The following is a 19,042-nucleotide window of genomic DNA, read 5'->3' as shown; positions in this document are numbered from 1 at the left end:
TCAACCATCACAGTGGAAATAAAGGTTTAACGTCAACCATCACAGTGTAAATAAAGGTTTAACGTCAACCATCAGAGTGGAAATAAAGGTTTAACGTCAACCATCACAGTGTAAATAAAGGTTTAGCGTCAACCATCACAGTGTAAATAAAGTTTTACTGACTCAGTAGAACTTGTGTTTCTAGTCTCTGATCATGTTTCATTGTAAACAACCAATCAGTTTAAAGCAACAGGAGGAGAGCTAGTAACGTTAGCAGCACCGCTAATGGCTAACCAACAGGAGGCGAGTTAGCAGCACCGCTAATGGCTAACCAACAGGAGGAGAGCTAATGTTAGCAGCACCGCTAACGGCTAACCAACAGAGGTTCACTTCAGTTACATTATGATGCCTTCAGGCTCTGCTCAGTGAACATGAGTACTGGCTGAAGGTATTATAACGTTATCATGATGCGTTCACTTGTAATATGTAAAATGTAGTTTTGGTGATAAACCAGAATAAATCCAGTCGTTTGAAGGAGATGTTTTCACGTTAATATAAAATAGATATTAGAGATGAATTATGATGTTTAATTTCCTAACACGAGCTCGAAACACATTGTTATACTTCATTAAACATAATTATGAAGAGTTATTCATCAATAAAGACAATATTTTGCTTCCTAATCTTCTGAGTGTTGTGTTCTAACAGACCTGTCATGGGGTTCTTGGGGACGACCTTCCTCTTGACCTTCTTGAAGAAGCCGGTCTCTGCGTCGTTGAAGTAATGTTTCCTCATCGCGAACGACTGAAGCAGAGAAGACATGAAGACACACAACAGATCAACTCTCTTTACTCTATATACAGACACACGCCTGCTGGAGTCATGCAGGTTTAATATAAATGTCTATGATACATATTACACATATCATATGATACGATCGCGGTACGATGGCGGTCTCTCACCTGTCGGGGGATGTACTTTCCGTTCTCTCGGAGGATGCGGCTGCGTAGGAGAACCTGACTGAAGAGAAACAACAACACGACCTCAGATCAGTTCAGAACCAGATCATTCTGCAGCATCACTACAACAGTGACAACACGTCTACATGAACTCATGAGTCAGAATCTATCATCTTCAGATGAAAACATGTGATATGCTGATGTTCTCCAGGTTCTAGGATCATAGACAGATAGCTAGATAGAGCGAGAGCGAGAGAGAGAGAGAAATACGTAAACGTAGTGTAAACACCTGAACATGTTTCAGGTCAATCTTCAGAGCCACTGGACGTCGTCTCACCTGTCAGAGACCTGCTCCAGGTCAACCTTCTTGTCGCTGTGCAGCAGCTGGGTGACGTAGTGACGGATGATCCCCACGAAGAAGGTGATGAAGACGATGGGCAGCACCACCCACATCCGAATGCTGGAGTCCAGCAGGAGCTCTGGGTCGGCCATCGCTCTCTGTTCAACCAGCCAGCCGGAGGAAGTCGCTCTGGAAGAGGAAAATAACTGTGTTTACATACTTCACCTTCTGAACTCCACAAATACAGATTATTGGAGCCAGAATCTGTAAAGAAACGTTGGTTTACATGGTGTGAACACATGGTGTGTTCAAGGACTTAAATAATTATATTTATGATATAATGCAGTACTATTATAGAGTACTACTATCACTGAATATTATACAGGGTATCTAAATCTGGCTCCGCACTGAAAAACAACAACATTAAACTGCCCTTAAATGTTTTACAAAGTGATGAAAACAGAATAACATGCTTTATAATAATATTAATGTAAAAACGTTTATTCTGCATTAGAAGTACTTTTACTTTTTATACTTAAAGTAGATTTTACTAATTACTTTTGAAAAAAAAAATGTATGAAAAAATGAATGATGCTCAAGTTATATATATTAATGAGAGTAAACCTAAAATAAAAAAGCCTATGAATAATACAATAAATAAAAACACTATATATTAATACAATTATTAAAATGATTTAAATAAATACAGTGAATTATACTTTTGCACTTTTATTCAAAAATAAATGATGCTCTATTTATTTTCATATACGAAATATCAATAAACCTAGTAATACAAGTAACATTTAAAAATAATAATAAATTCAATAAAAACACATACAAGTATAGCTACATAAAATAAAATAAAAAATGTTTTAAATAAATACAATGAATGAATTATAATCATGGAAGAGAAAAAAACCAGTTGATTTTACTGTTTTACATTTTGAAAGCAGGACTTTTAATTTAATTGAGTATTTTAGACTGCAGTATTTCTACTTTTACTTCAGGAGTACTGAGTACTTCTTACACAACTGCAAATAAACGTAACGTTACTCTTCCTTAAGAGACAGTGAAAGTTAATAATAAACAGTTACACGATGTTATATCTGTTAAACACTGAGACTCAGTAACACATTAACAGACCTGTTGTAACGGCTAACAGCTAACGGCTAACTAAACAAAACAACCGGACACTACTGAAGCTCCCGTCGTTGCCTTTAACGGAACAAACTGAAGCTAAACTAGCTAGCTCGCTACTGACACCTGCGCACTCCTCACTAACCACCAGCCAGCTAACAGCTAACGTTAGCATCAGACGCTGTTTCTCCGTAAAGAAAGTTAGCTAAAGCTAAAGACTCAGTTAGCTTACCGGTCACACTTTAACCTTTCAATTACCGGATCTACAAACCGTTTGTCTCGGTGGCTGTTTGTATTTTAAAAACGTTAACGGACACATTTGTTGCTGATAATATCCCTAATTAATTTATATGTTTAAAATCAACGTTAACTCACCACATTAGGAACTTTTGCTGCTGCAACAGACACGTTCCTCAGGGTTGCGAAAACTCAACGATGCCCTTCCGGTTCGACCGGAAACACAGAACATGTGATTCGTAGCGTTAAACAAATACAATAATAAAATAATAATATAAAATGAATTTTGCTAAACGTTTGTGTACAAAAAATGCAGTGGTTTATCGTCACAAATACACATATATAAATACAAAAATAAAATAAGGTGAGTGAATAAAAACATCAAGTATTAAGATAATTGACTTATTACAAGTACTAATACCACACTGTAAAAATACGTCATTACTATTACATGCCCTGCTTTCGAAAAAAATACTTAAAAGTAATATCAACTTAATGAATTTAAAATAAAAGTATTTATTAATCAGTAAAACTTTTTACTATTATACGACATTTACCTCTGAGAAGTAGTGGAGGAGGAGTATAAAGTGTCATATAATCGAAATACTGAAGTACAAGTACCCCAAATGCGTACATAAGTACACTACTTGTGAAGATGGACTGTTTCATATCATACATTCATCTCACCTTTTAAACTTAGGTGCCTAAAGAGTCTCTAATGGGGTTCGGATGGTTTCAGGTGTGAAACAGTGACACCTGTTGGTCTCGTGAGGAACTGACTGTGATGAGTGCAGAAGCAGAACATTGTGCTGAATTCATATTTTAATAGAGATAAACATCCTCCAAAAATTCTGTAGAATTAGAAAGAGAATGAGTGAAATAAAAGTGTGACAACAACTTTTATTTTTTTGTTTTTCCTCGAAGAAATGAAAGACAAAAAACATCTCCCAAATAAGAAGAAAAGGTGTATTTTCAAATTTTTAAAACCTATTTTTTACAGACTGGATTTTCTGTGATGTCGCGTTACTGCTTTATTTTAATTTATTTAATTTATTCATTTATTTATTTTATTGATTTCATTGATTTCATTTCATTTCATTTCATTTCATTTCATTTTATTTTATTTTATTTTATTTTATGAATTTATGAATTTATGAATTTATGAATTGATTAATCATATTTGTTTTCCGGTTTCATCTGTTGTACTGTTTTAGGTTCAACTCTTACCTGTGTTGTCATCCTTTGTTGGGCCTCACTGAGCTTTCTGTTGTTTTATTGCCTCTCTTTTGCTGCTCTGTCTGTCAAAGCACTTTTTAAACTTTGTTTTTAAAGGTGCAATATATAATGAAGTTATTATTATTATTATTGTTGTATTGTTGTATTGTATTTTTCTGTCATATCAACAGATTATTATAGAAAACATTTTCTCTGCCAGTTTACAGCAGAGATGACTCAGCAGACGTGTGTCTGTATATAGAGTAAAGAGAGTTGATCTGTTGTGTGTCTTCATGTCTTCTCTGCTTCAGTCGTTCGCGATGAGGAAACATTACTTCAACGACGCAGACACATTTATGGAGAATTAATCCCGTGTGCAGATACTCTCCTTTTTATTTTTTTTTACCACAAGACGAGATGTGCAACAACTACCGCTCTGCATGAAAATAATGTCACACACCGTCTGTGTTGTGTGTCTTGTTTATTTTGTGTGATGTTTCATGTTGAACATATTATGAAAATGTCACAACAGTTATTTTTATTTCAGGTTTAAGGGAGAAACCACACAACTGTGACCAAAAACACAAACTGTTGAACCTGTTTTTACACTTTTGTTTGTGCACAAATTAAACAAATCAGATACGACCTCTTAGTTAATAGTTAGTGAGCTTTAGAGGCGTCGGGGTGTCATTCTTTTACATTTTGGACAGAGCCAGGCTAGCTGTTTCCACCTGCTTCCAGTCTTTATGCTAAGCTAAGCTAACCTCGTCCTGACTCCAACTCCGTTCGCGTGCTCCTTTAATCTTGTGGTTGTTTGTGAACTGCTTTGTTTCATAAGGATGCTTTTCTAAACCCCTAATCATCCCCATCTTCCTCATCCTCATCATCTTCATCCCCATCCCACTGGAATGTGTGTGTGTGTGTGTGTGTGTGTGTGTGTGCAATCAGCCAAACACAACAGGACACACCTTTTCCATCAACGTGAACAGATTTTTTATATCTTTAGAGCAATAAATATTTCCACTTTTTTTCTCCATATCTCTGCAGTTTTCAAAAACAAAGTACAAGTAATATATATTTATATACACAGCTAAAATTTGTCCTTACGTAATTTTTAAAATAATGTCGTCTCTGTTGACACATATTTGACACTGTACTCGTACAACTTTACAAGGACTATTCCAGTCTCTCTTTGCTCTACATTATAAACAAGAAATATTTGTTCTCCACAAAGCGGTCCGTAGTGTTGCAGCGTACAACGTAGACCAGGTCCATCGCCCCTCGTATAGATACACACAACACAGACTGCCTTTATGCAGGAACAGAAGAATCTGAGTCAGATCTGATGTGCTTTCATTACATTTGTATTTTTTTAAAGGTTCCCTGTTTTGCCCGCAGAAGTCAGACCAGATCTGTTTCAGATCTTCTGTTCCTGTGTAAACCCAGCCAGAGGCAAACTGCCCCTCTGTGGAGGAAAGTGAGTACTCGCATTGTTATTTTTTCATATAACGATGGTTATGTACATTCATGTTTATAATACAGTTTTCATTCAGTGCAGATACTGTAATAAATACCACATGCAAACCGATAGTGGAGAGCAGGCCCGGGCAGAAAGAAAAACATATTTAAATTGAGCATTTAAAGGACCACGCCTGTTGTTCTTTTTATGTTCTTAAACTGCATGTACTGTACATTACTTCTGCAAACAATGCAACACATTTTAGATGGATTTCCTTCCTTCCAGCCAGCTACTCATTTTAGTTTATTTAAATTTTGAGTCTTGCAGCAGAGAATTTGTCTTTAACATTTATGTTGAAGAGTTGATGTTTGGTTGCTGCTAGTGTTGCGTTGATGAGCTTTGTTGACGGCAAATCAACCACAGAATTAACAAAACAAGGAAACATGGGCATCGTTTAGCGGAGGAAGAGAGGGTTGTTTGTTCTTTTGAAGTAGGTTTGAAAACTTTCCTTATTTTCCAAAGACATTTAGCTGAATATACTGACAGGAGATAATGGTGCACTTTACTGGGGCCGAAGCACGCTCATGTCAGAAAGACATCCATGAGCACAAGACCATGGCTGAAAATATGCCTGTTCGCCTCAGATATCCTCCAGCAGTGAACACTAACAGGATCTGATCCAGCAAAATACTGACTTAAAACAAACAAACAACAAAAGCAGCACAGCTCCAAAAGCGTTGGTGCTCGGACTCCTAATAAACGTCGACAGTGATGGATTATCGTTCTAGAGATTGACTCTGAAACCAAAGGTTGTCCAAAGGAAGGAAACTAATCCAACAACTTGGAGGGCAGTAATGTAAAGTACATACAGTTTGTAGTTGTTAGCCTACAACATGCAAAAACAAACCTGGGTCTGGACCTGTAAAATGGGAACTTTAGTGAGGCTGTGCTTGATTCAGCTCGGGCATCGCAGTGGAACAGAGTGAAATGTTGTGTAATCCGGTACGAGGTAGGTTTGATCCAGTAATCCTCGAGACCTTTGTTTAGTTGTTAGTGTGTTTAGTTACTTGTTTTATTCTGGATTAGACTCGGTGTGAAGTGTTTCTGTCGGTGACTGCAGATACATGTTGGGGACCAAACAGTCCACAGCTCAGCATGTGTTGTGTGTTTGCTTTAAAAGGCTGTTTGGTAGCAGAAGTGCTGCTTGGTTCCATTAAAACGTTGAGAGGCTTCGCTGAGGCTCTGCGATGCTTCAGAGGTTTGTGTTTGCAAAGAAAACATGTGGGGGTGAGTGAAAGTAATTATCAGTCTGTATTAAAAATATTAGAACATATTAGTTGTATGTTAGTCACAGAAAATTCTTGGTTTTTGTTGTAAACATATTGAAAATTAAAAAGTTTTAGTACTTCCATAAGATGCCCAAATCAGAAAAATAAATAAAAATCATCTCACACTCGTAAAGCACATAACAAAATAAAAAATGCTAAAAATACAAAACAGCCCAAGGAGTACGTTATGTTAGTAGAAGCTTGTCACACAACAATATTGATAATAATATCAGTAGCACACTCTAAAAAGTCAAAGGGGTTCTTCAGATTGAAAACAAAAGGGGACCCAGGACGGTTCCCTGAGGAACTCCGTCCACTGATTATAATCCATGACGGTGTTTCCACAAACCTGGAAAACAAAAAGGCTTCTACAAAAAAAAATATTTAAGGGATTTTTATTGTTTCATTTTTCTAGCGAGGAACCCAAAAGTTACTCAAATAGCCTGAAGAACCCTGATGAACGTTTGGTTTTTAGAGCATACGTTTTGTTAATTCAAGCGATTCTGAACCTCGGTTACAGATCGATGCCGTTGGCCCCGTTGAAAAAGAGAACACGCTGTACAGTTAATATCTACAGTTGGCGCATTCACGTAATCACAGGGAAACTAAAAATCATGTCGTTAACGTTTTGCATTCAGAACATCAGAGGAACTTTCCCATCATCCGCCAGTGACACGCTGGTAAATATTTATATGAGGCTGACAAAAGCCTACAACCTTTGACAGGAAAGCAACAAGCATTGAGTCCAAAAAGTCCAAAAAGTACAAATGGCTGGTAAAATAGCTCGAATGGTGGAAGAACTTTCTATCAGCCATCGTGGGCTTCCTGCCCTGACATCCGGCCATCTCCATCAAATACACTTTAATACTAGTGTGGTAGATGTGACACAAAAGTGCAAAAATAACGTGTAAAAATGAGTTCGTTCAAGAGTATTTCACTTGGTGCTGCGTGACGGTGGAACATGTTCTGTGAGATGTTAGCGAGTCCTTCAAGATGAAATGAGGTCCAGTGTTCAGGTTCCTTTGTTGGATGACGAAGGAGACGAAGGCCTTTTTTTTAAATGTAGTCAATGGCTTCATGTTTCTTATTCTGAATGGATACAATCAATCAATATGTGACTGGTTTGGATGCTGAATTGTCTTTCTATTCCAAGGTGGTGAATTAGAAGATTATTTGTTGTTATTTTTATACCATCCCTCCGTCTGAAGGCACCTTATTCTCTCCGTTTTGCAACCCGAGGAGTAAAAGTGGATTTAATTTTGTTCCCCTTTCAGGTCACCAGAAATGTTTCACATCTTATTCAGAGAAAACAACAACACAGTGTGGACTGGGTGGGAATTTAATTATTGTTTTCTAATTAGCCAAACATGCTAAAATAAATGCTTTTGCAAACATGAATGCACATTTTTGCTTAAAATGTAATGCGGATGCTAATCAGATCAGAATCAGCTTTATTGGCTGTGGTTTATAGTGGTGATGTAACTGCTAAAGGTTTTGGAGCATTTGGTAACATCACAATGTATCATCTGATCTTGAGACAACAACTAGTGCTGATATTTAGTTTAATACGCTCATTGTGCTGATTTATTCATGTTTTAACTCGATCTGAAGTCATTTATACGTTTGTGATAGTTTATCTCATATTTACTTAAATGTTCTATTTCCACACAGCTCCATTCCGCTGCTCATCAGAAGAGAACTGAGCAATAAAGTCGACCTTTACGTAATATTAAGAGTTTCATTACGACCAGAAGTTCGACGAGCGAACCGTCCCATGAACGACTCTTTTGGGTTCAGGGAAAAAGTAGCGAATTACAAATCTGTCTGCTCCTTCAGCACCACGGACAGCGGCATGGATCCATCGACACGCAGCTCGGCTGGGCCATTGTTACTACTTTGAGGTCCTGATGAGTTAAATCAGAGATATTCAAGTGTTTGTTCTCGGAGGATGAATCAACTCAACAAACGTTGTTCGCTGAGTTAGAGACTTCTCTTTCCCAATTTAAGTCAATGGGGAAAAGTGTTTCCGGGCCCCATCACGTCACATGACATCATTGTCAAGATGGAAAATGTTTTCTGAGACACAAATGATAATATTGACAATATTTCAGTCGATTACAATCCGTCAGCTGACCACGCTTACAAAGTGTTTTTTGGATGATGCCCAATTCAGATTTTCTAAACTGAATATGACTTTTTTGATTGTGATTTCCCACCCAGTTCATTTTATTTGACATTTCCAGTGATCTACCTGCTGAGAAACGTTACATCTTCTTTAATGTAACCTGAAATAACTCATGACTTTATTTTAGTTCTCTGGCTTCATCAAAGGCAGACAAGCCAGCGACACTAAAGACTCTGTTTCCCAGACTGCACCCTGTTTGGCACCTTTTTTCCATAATCTCCTTCCCCGGCAACATAAAGGGTCACGTACAATATGGAGCACAATACAGTTGACATTATAAATTCTGATAAATGCAGGCTCATATATACCGGGACACCGTTTAGTACAAAGAATCAAACGACTCTCTCGACTCTCTCTAAAGATTAAATATTTGGGAAAATTGCAATGTCAAAAGTCAACCACTCCCACTTTAAAGTCCCAATCCAAAACAACAGTGTAGCGCCCCCTGCTGGAACCCTGTAATCCACAAACACTCAAGGCTTTTTACTCATTTTTGCAAAACACAAAGGTAAAAATACACCTGTGGTTTTTATTGTTATGATGGCTTATTTAAAGTTTAAAAAAAAGTTTATTGTAGAAAGTAAAGTCTTCTGGTAATCTTCACTAATGCACTTTTTTATGGTCAAATAAATGCTGGATTGGGGCTCTAAACTACAACTCCCTCCCCCTGCATATAGGATTTTAACCACAGACACACCGACACTCATTAGCTATTGCACAGGTCATGCACGCCTGTCTAAGACACAGAAACTGCACCACATCGCCTCTCAGCATCACCTCATGGCTTGTAATCTGTCAACAACCAAAAACAATGGCACGAGTGCTGTTTGTGTGCAGAAAAACAAAGTGGTGCAAGACTGGTGTGATTTTTTTGGAGTACAGTAAAAGGAACTCGTCCCGTCGACCGATATACGTAGCGTTAACATCGGGCGCTAATGCTTCTGTTAAATTCACAGGCACTGCTCCCTTCACAGCTGGTCCCCGAAACCATCTGTTGTTTCGCGACAGCAACTCACAGATTCTTACTCACATGATGCGAAACACAACGCGTCCTCTCGGGTCACCTCTGAAGGGCACTACGAAGGGAAGATGGAGGAGGTTTTCACCACGACCACCGGTGTGTGTGTGTGTTACGTTCTTGGTGAAGGTGTGAGAGTCTCTCTACCTGCAGGGGAAGTGGATGTGAAAGTAACACAGGCTGAGTAACTTCCTCTTCCCCGCTCTCAGTGCTCTCTTCCTCACTAGGTGGCCATGTTGGTACGCCTGCATCTCCCCTCCTCCTCCTCTTCTCCTCCCCCTCCTGCTCCCTTTCACTACCGCCCCCCGGTGGCTCACTGCGGGGTGGCGGACCACCGTCCTCGGCTCCTTCTGCCTCCTCACACGACCGTGCTGATCCGACTGACCGGTTTCGATTTGGGGCCCGCCCCTTGCCCTCCTGCCCCCGGCCCTGGGTGCAGGGAGAGCGCGGCGTTCGACGGGGGAGGCAACGGCGAGTGCGGCGGCGGAGGCGGGATGGAGGAGATCGACGGGTACTGGGGCCCGTAGGGCTGCGTCGGCGTCTGGGGCACGAGGCGCGCCGAGGGCGTCTGGGGAGGCGGGGTGGAGAAGATGAAGTGGGTGGAGGGGGAGGCGGAGGGGGAGGGGCTGAGTGGGGAGTGTGTGTGCACGGCGTGGTTGTGAGAGTGTGTGTGAGCGTGGGGGTGGGGCTGCGAGTGCGAGATGGTCAGGGGGAGCTTGCCGCCTCCCCCCGGTCTCCCCGCCGCGGGGTGCGAGTGGAAGAGTCCGTGCGGGGTAGTAGGGGTGACGGGGGAGTGCGGGGAGAGCTGCGGCGGCGGCGTGATGAAGCCCAGGTTGTAGCGCGGGTGCTGGCCGACACCATGTTGCACCCTCTGATGCTGCTGGGGATGAGAGGGAACGCAGCTGGGCGGGCCCTGCCGCCGGGGAGCCGAGAACCTGTGCGTGAGGGCGTGGTGCTGCGGGACGCTCTGCATGTGGTAGCGGTGGTGGTGGTGGTAAGGTGGCGGCGGCGTCTGCTGCTGCTGGTGCCCAGTAACACTGACTCCTCCTCCTCCACTGCTGCCGTGGCAATAGTGAGCATGCAACGCCTGGAGCTTTGACGGCCCCCCTCCCGTACCTCCTCCCCCTCCAAGTCCTCCCGAGTCCGACTGGACGAGGTTGGGCGATGGGGAGGGGCATGGGGAAGGGGAGGATGGGTGGGCGATGGGAGGCGCGGGGGCGGGGTAGTGGGGGGGCGATGATATCATCAGGGGACTCGGAGGACCCTGAGCAGTCGGTGACGTCATCGTCAGGGGACCAGGACACTTGCCTCTGCGGCTGCCGAAGAAATTCCCCAGCAGGCCGCCGCCGCCAGTCGGCCCTCCTCCACCCGCCATCCCTCCTCCTCCCCCACCCCCTCCCCCGCTCACGAGGGGGGAGGTGACGATCCCCCCCTGGTTGTGACAGAGCCCCGGCCCACCCCCCACCCCTGTACCGGGGCTCTGAGTGGGGCGGTGTGGCCGGTAGGCTGCTGGAGACGAAGGGACCATCATGGGGCTGTAGGAGAGACCTCCAGCATGCAGGGGGCGCTGCTGGTGAGGACGAGGGCTGCTGATAATGGAACCCTGAGAGAAGGGGGAGGAGGGAGGAGAAGAACAAAGAGATGAGGAAAGAGAATAAAATATAGAACCAGACTACTGATCAGGAGACAACCTCCAGTTCAACTTGCAAAGTGAAGTCAATGCTTCATGTGTTAAAGCTGCATTCTCTCTAGTGTCCACCAGGGGGCGACTCCTCTGGTTGTATAGAAGTCTGTGAGAAAATGACTCTACTTCTCTCTTGATTTATTCCCTCAGTAAACATTGTAAACATGAGTTTATGTCTCAATCTCTAGTTTCAAGTCTTCTTCAATACAGCATGATGTTCATTTAGTACATTATGGTCCATTTAGAGTCACACAGACCATAAAGCAGGGGATGCTTTAGGGCGGGGCTACACACTGATTGACAGGTCTCTACCAGTCACTCCATCTCAGTCCAAATATGGTCACTTCCTGTTCACTGGTTGCAAAAAGCCAAGATGAATTGATAAATCAAGAGAGAAGTAGAGTAATTTTCTATAGACTTCTATACAACCAGAGGAGTCGCCCCCTGGTGGACACTAGAGAGAATGCAGCTTTCACACATGAAGCTTTGACGTCACGTTCCAGAACCGGAGTTCGGTTCCTGTGGGTAATTCACAGAATCTTCAACATTGAGAGTTGTCTGACTCCTCAGCTGTATTTTGTGTTTAGTGCTGATTAGCAACCGTTAGCATACTGAATATAGATGGTGAACATTGCACCTGCTAAACATCAGCATGCTAGCAGTGTGAGCACGTTAGCTTTAAGCTAAACAAATAGCCTCAGAGCCGCTATCATGGCTGCAGAATAATCACTCTTCTGGTCATCATTAGCATTTAAAACTCTTTATTGTGCTCATTAACGGAATTTATTTTGTATATCAACTCAAATCAACGAGGAACAGTCCAAGTCTTTCAAGTCTTTGCAAGTTGATTTTTTACATTTTTCAGCAGCTGCTTGGAAGATTAATGTTAAAACTCAGTGTTTGCATTGAACATATGTTGTCAGTGAGTTAAACAGACAGACTGCAGGACAGACATGCAGGAAAGAAGAAGAAAGAGTTCAGTAGACAAAGACAGCAGAACTGGTGGCGTTTTGTTTACCACAAACAAATACGACAAAGAAAACAAGTGCAATCTACTGTTAAACTGTCAAATAATGAACATGCAAAGCTGTAATAATGGATCTCCAAAGATCGCAGAAACTGGACAAACGCTCGCAGGTTAATATGAAAATATTCACAAACACACGGAGCTTTCACGAATCCAACAAACATGCAGCCGAACGTGTGCGTGGCATGCTGGGAGGTCCCCCCCGACAAACTTACTTCAATGGTACTGTCCAATGACCCAACACTGTTCCTACGACCTCGCTTCCCTGTTAGCCAATCAGAACGAGGCAGGGTTAAAAAGAAATAGTGCCAACACGTGATCCCGTGATCAACATTTTCACATTCGTTTGTGTGCAGATCAAACAACATACAACATGTTCATCAGCGAGCTTCAGATGTGTTGGAACGTGTATCTTTCAGACAGGCTAGCCTCCAGTCTTTATGCTAAGCTAGGCTAACGACGCCCTGACTGCAGCTTATCGCACAGACATAAGATGCATATTCCTAAAATGATGAATTGTCTCTTTGAGCACTCAGCAGGATTAAACTGAGTGCACGTACTAAAGTACAGTTTTATTCCAGTTTCTTTCCACTTCACTGCTACTTTAAACACGTCAGACGAGAATAAGACAATTCTTTACAACAATACAATTCATTTGACATCTGAAGTTACTTTGCAGATTGAAATTTTACAAAAAAATAAAAATGTATATAAAAATAAAAAAAACATCAACGAGCTCCAACATAAAATGCTGAAACTCTGGATCAGTAATATTTAATATAATTGTACCATCATGAGTGAATGATGAATATGTGTACTTCTAATACTTAAAGTTTATCTTACAAATATTACTTCTGTATTTCTATTTAGATCGGATTTTGAATTTAGGACGTATACTTGTGATTTACTGGGTTTAAGTTTTGTTACAATTTAAAATGAATTCCATAACAACCAGAAATCATCAGAAACACAATTTGACATGATTTATTAACTCTCCTGACATCGACCGGCTATCAGTTCATGTTAACCTAGTGATCAGCCCCCCCCCCCCCCCCCCCCCCCCGATATCTGTCATGCTGAACTTCTCGTAGCCGTCCAGCAGGAGGCGCCGGAGCATCTCAGCTCTGCTTCCATCCGACTGTATTTCCATCTTAGGCTTCAACACTGTTCCATCAGTTGCATAAGACCACAGATGTAGCTTTGAGTCAGTGAGTCACAACAGAAATAAAAACAGAAACATTCAAATATCACATTTGCAGAATCTCAGTCACGTCTCACAAGAAACGAATGCTGTTATTTTACGATGTACGTTGTACTTGTACTTGTACGTTGTACGTTGTACTTGTACTTGTACGTTGTACGTTGTACTTGTACTTGTCCATCTGTTCCCCGTCCTCACCTGTCTCTGAGAGGTCTCTCAGTGAGGAGCTGAGCGCCGTGCGTTTGAGTCCGTCCACCGAGGCGTACATGTCGTCGAGGCTCGGTCTACCCAGAGTGCCGTTCGCCACCTCGCCTTTTGCGGCGCAGACGTTGGCCCCGCCCCCTGGCGTCGCCCCGCCTCCTCCCGGTCCTCCCCCCGACATCACACCTGGACGCATCACACCTTTCTGCTTCTCGAGCTCGGCTGCAGGGAGAAAAGAGGGAGACGTTAAAATACAAAAGTACAACTACTGCTGCTGGTACTACTGGTACTACTGGTACTACTGATACTACTGATGAAACTGTTGTGACTCATACTCGTACTACTACATACGGCCTCAGGTACACTTACACTCCACCCGGTACTTCTCCATGTCCTGCACCTCGGCGATGCTCTCTCGGAGGTCGGAGGTGAAGCGAGCTCGGTCCTGCTGGCTCGGAGCCGTGAAGACGATCAGCACCTTCCTCTCGCCTCCGGGGTTCGCCGACGTCAGTCTGATACCGTGAGGGTAGTCTGGGTGAGACAACACACACACACACACACACACACACACACTGTGGTAATGGACATTGTGCGGCTGGACTGAGGCAGAGCTGCACTTTGTGGTGTCGTGTTGCGTGTTCTGTGGTTCTGGTGAAATTCATCTTCAGAGGCAATGAATGAACGTCTGGAACTCATTTCTGGGCGGTCGATTGAATCGTTGAGATATTTTAATCTGAGCCAAAGTGGTTGATCGGTTTAAGAGGAGACGTAATAGATGAATAAGGTAAAACAATAAAAATGCAAATGAGGTGTTATCTTATCAAATATATGCTCATATATGTTCATTCATTTCCAGAACATACATGTGAACTTTGGATAAAGTTGTTAACATACTAGAGTCAAAGGTTTTTACATCCATGATACTCTTTGTATCGCTGCATGAATCTGAAAATATGATGAAGAAATGATACTTACAGTTTGTCTGTATTAATATATAAATATAATGTAATAATGTAAAAGTAATAAAACACAATAACATCACATAAAACAAGTGAAATGTAGTAATAGTTTACAGTATACTGCAGACATATGATTAATATCTGCTTCATCAGAACTCTGGGTTTGATTTGATTGACAGTAAACAACTCAACAGTTGTGATCAGTTTCAGATTCAAACGCTGAATCCTGATTGGTTCTGGAAATACGTGACATCACTTTAAACAACTCGTCTCCTCAAACCGAGAAGAGAAGAAAAAAAACACAGAATCTGTCGAGTAAAATAAAACAAGACAGTTTTAATTTTGTTGGACTCTGACCCTGGATCTCACACACACACACACACACACACACACACACACACACACACACACACACACACACACACACACCAGCAGTCGCTGTAGGATTGTGCTGATGAATCATATGGAACAATCTGTGCTGATCACAGTCATCACCACCAGCTGCCAAGTCCCATTCAGCTCCAACTGGAGAACCAGAACTGTCAACAACAACAACAACAACAACAACAACAACAACAACAACCACTGCAGCTTCAGTACACAACGAGGAGATGGAGGAGACGGAGGAGAGGAGAGGAGACGGAGGAGAGGAGAGAGATGAGAGGAGAGAGATGAGAGGAGACAGAGGAGAGGAGAGGAGAGGAGGGCGAGAGGAGAGAGATGAGAGGAGAGGAGAGGAGAGGAGAGGAGGAGATGGAGGAGACGGAGGAGAGGAGACGGAGGAGAGGAGAGAGATGAGAGGAGAGGAGAGGAGGAGATGGAGGAGACGGAGGAGAGGAGAGGAGAGGAGGGCGAGAGGAGAGAGATGAGAGGAGAGGAGGAGATGGAGGAGACGGAGGAGAGGAGAGGAGGGAGAGAGGAGAGAGCTGAGAGGAGAGGAGAGGAGGAGATGGAGGAGACGGAGGAGAGGAGAGGAGGGAGAGAGGAGAGAGCTGAGAGGAGAGGAGAGGAGGGAGAGAGGAGGGAGAGAGGAGGACTCACAGGTGCTCTGGAAGGTGTGGACCTGCATGTCCACCAGAGGAAACGACTGTCTGAAGTTATACGTCACTGAAGTCTTCTTCTTCTGGAAGATCTTCGTCACCTGAGGAGGAGAAAGGTTTAAGGAAAGGAGATAAAACAGACAGAGGGAGGAGGAGGAGGAAGAAGAGGAAAGGATTTAAGGAAAGGAGAATACATTTATATATTTCTTTCGTTCATCTTGAGGTGAGAGTTGTTGTTTTAATCCCTCAGTGAGACGTTTGAATACATTTCTTCCTCCGGTTTGTTTTTCATTCTGTTTATTTGAATGAATTAAAAACGATTGAATCACAGCTCACTTCATCTTCTGAAAAACAAATTGTCATTTGAAGTTGGTTCATGTTTGTTCTGCATTGACCGTTTAATCGGGATAAACACAACACACACACACACACACACACACACACACACACACACACACACACAGTTAACAGATATGTAGAAAAAACTTTGAAAGCATTTTAGATATTCCAGTTTTCTTCTTAACCTAATTAAATAATTTAAAAAAAACTTTTTTTTATATTAATATAAATATAAATACATTTGATTCATATTAAAAAACAAAAAATATAAACACACACACGGGGTATTGATTACCATCAGCAGGTCGTTGAACAGGAAGACTTCTCTCTGGTGGACGCTGCTCCTCTGAGCTCTGTTCGGATCTGGAACCTCGAACAGCTGACAGCAACACACCAACCTGCGGTGAGGCAGCGACAGCACCTGCAACACACACGCACACGCACACACACACACGCACACACACGCACACACACACACACACACACACACACACACACACACGCACGCGCACACACACACACACACACACACACACACGCACGCGCACACACACACACACACACACACACACACACACACACACACGCACGCGCACACACACACACACACACACACACACACACACACACACACACGCACACACACACACACACACACGCACGCGCACACACACACACACACACACACACACACACACACACACACGCACATTAATTCATCGTGCAGCAACAAGAAGCTCTGCAGTCATTTGTTGCGGCTCAGAGCATTCGTTGAAGAATGGTTTAAATATCAGGGTTTGCGGTCCTGTAATGTGTAACTGGAGGACATCACTGCATCTCAACGCTTCACACAGACTCTCAGATGGCGGTTTGAAAGATCTCACCGGCTTCTTGCCGACCACCATCCTCTCCACTGCCTGGACCTGAGACACGTGGTCGTCGTTGGTCCTCAGCTCCCACTTCTGGATCCTTCCATAGATGGCAACCAGAAGGTCCCTCGGGATGTCCTGACCGTTATCAACACCTGAAGGGAACACAGGGGTCGAGGTCCAGGTTCAGACCAGATCAGGTCAGGTTACTACAGCAGCAGAGTGGACAGTTCAGAGACATCAGAGATCAGAAGATTCAGTGAGGAGGAGATCCGACTGAGTTAAAGGAGCTCTGACTGACTCTATGTCATTCCCAGCACATAAAAACATATCCGGCTAGATGACTTTTGAGTTTCAACATGGGATCAAAACAAACTTAATCCATACAAGTCTTAATTTAACTGTCGATTTAAATGTATTTCTAATCATCTGAAGTTGTCAAATCAACACAGTATTTAGCGCTGACATTTAGTGGAGTAGACAGTAAGTACACGTACGCACACGTGTGTAAATAGAGTACTTACATTCTCAAGTTAGAGTAAAGTTTTCACATTTTTTATCTCTACAGTGATTACAAATTAACATAATAAACGATTTGATGAACTAAATAAGATGAAGATTAATAGAACAAAATGAAGCTTGTTCAGTTCAGTAAATTTGAGTTTTTCTATATTTTTACCACTTTACTTTCTCCAGTTGTGTCTGACAGCCAGCAGCTTGTTAAATGTCCCTGAATGCACTGATTACAAGAGGTCACCACCGACTGACCCCGCAGGTTCTTGACAAAGTCCTCCAGCTTCATCTTCCTCTCCGGCTTGACGTTGGGGCTGTACATGTCCGTGTTGAGGAGGATGATGGCGAAGGCCAGGATGAAGATGGTGTCTGGGTTCTGGAACTGCCGGATCAGCACCGGGTTACAAACACAGTACCGCTGACTGGGGGGGGGGAGAGAGAGAGAGAGAGAGAGAGAGAGAGAGAGAGAGAGAGAGAGAGAGATGAAGGAAACATCAGGACTCACTGGTTCCTCTGTAGGGTTCAAACCCACGAAGCGGTTCAGTACCTGAAGGCCTCCACCAGTCGCTCCACCCGCTGAGCTTCACCCTGAACTTTAATCTGAGCCTGGAACTTCCTCAGAGCCTCGTCTAGATCCATCGCCGAGAAATCCATCTCGTCCAGAACACAGCTGCAGAGGAAGGAGATCAGCTGATGCATACAGGAACACCGACTGCTATTTAAAACACTTCACCCACAAAATGATCATTGGTTCAGGTCCAAGTATCCATCAATCATTCACCTCTTCAACTGTTGCCCATTTTTCATGAAACATTTTCAAACACGACAAATAAAACAGAATAAAAACAACAGTGCATTCCTGTAGTGCATTTCAAAGAAATCTGCATCAAGAGGAATAAAAACAATATGTCTTCACATAGTGCTGCTGTTGTTAAAAAGTGTCACCCATTGACTTCCATTCACAACATTTCGCAGCGTTGAGACGTGAGAGAATAACGGAGAGTAACGGACACACAAAAGGTCATTTTGTTGTGTTTCTTGAAAACAGTTTTAAACATTTGCACAAACAGTCAGGACACAGAAACGACTGAAAGCAAACAGGAAGTGGTTTGGATGCGTTGGACTCACTCCAGGACGTCCTTGTTGAACTGCTGCCGGCTGCCCAGGAACTCTCCGATCATCTGCCGGCTCAGTCCTTTCCTCTCCAGGATGAACCTGGCGATGCCCACCGGCGTGTCCGACGCGAAGCCCCTCTCGATCAGGTACTGGATCCCCTTCTCCGGCTTCCTGCAGCCCAGACACCACACTTAGTTTTACTGAAATTTGGCCTCAGATTTCCTCACTTGATGCTT

The 19,042-nt window shown here is 42.8% G+C and overlaps 2 protein-coding genes across 2 annotated transcripts in view; both read right to left on the bottom strand.

Moving 5' to 3' along the window:
- LOC306780400 (ER membrane protein complex subunit 3) overlaps positions 1–2,854 on the bottom strand; it is a 6,969-nt gene extending 4,115 nt beyond the window's left edge. The window contains exons 1-4 of the mRNA XM_079272768.1: positions 2,791–2,854; positions 1,276–1,467; positions 942–999; positions 690–783 (exon numbers count right to left, since the gene is read on the bottom strand). Coding sequence (XP_079128894.1) covers positions 690–783; positions 942–999; positions 1,276–1,430 — 307 coding nt within the window. The 5' untranslated portion in view covers positions 1,431–1,467; positions 2,791–2,854. The remainder of the gene's footprint in view (positions 1–689; positions 784–941; positions 1,000–1,275; positions 1,468–2,790) is intronic.
- Positions 2,855–10,215: 7,361 nt separating this feature from the next.
- Positions 10,216–19,042, bottom strand: part of LOC306781227 (IQ motif and SEC7 domain-containing protein 2-like) — a gene marked incomplete at both ends in the record, with an annotated part of 93,283 nt that continues 84,456 nt past the window's right edge. Inside the window, 10 exons of the mRNA XM_079273977.1 lie at positions 10,216–11,460; positions 12,784–12,833; positions 13,968–14,192; positions 14,340–14,501; positions 15,971–16,070; positions 16,604–16,729; positions 17,193–17,332; positions 17,946–18,112; positions 18,238–18,360; positions 18,819–18,977. Of these exons, the coding sequence (XP_079130103.1) occupies positions 10,216–11,460; positions 12,784–12,833; positions 13,968–14,192; positions 14,340–14,501; positions 15,971–16,070; positions 16,604–16,729; positions 17,193–17,332; positions 17,946–18,112; positions 18,238–18,360; positions 18,819–18,977 (2,497 nt within the window). The remainder of the gene's footprint in view (positions 11,461–12,783; positions 12,834–13,967; positions 14,193–14,339; positions 14,502–15,970; positions 16,071–16,603; positions 16,730–17,192; positions 17,333–17,945; positions 18,113–18,237; positions 18,361–18,818; positions 18,978–19,042) is intronic.

The sequence above is a fragment of the Melanostigma gelatinosum genome (genome assembly GCF_949748355.1).
Source record: "Melanostigma gelatinosum genome assembly, chromosome: 8".
Taxonomy (NCBI): domain Eukaryota; kingdom Metazoa; phylum Chordata; class Actinopteri; order Perciformes; family Zoarcidae; genus Melanostigma; species Melanostigma gelatinosum.
This window is presented reverse-complemented; position numbering and strand designations above follow the sequence as displayed.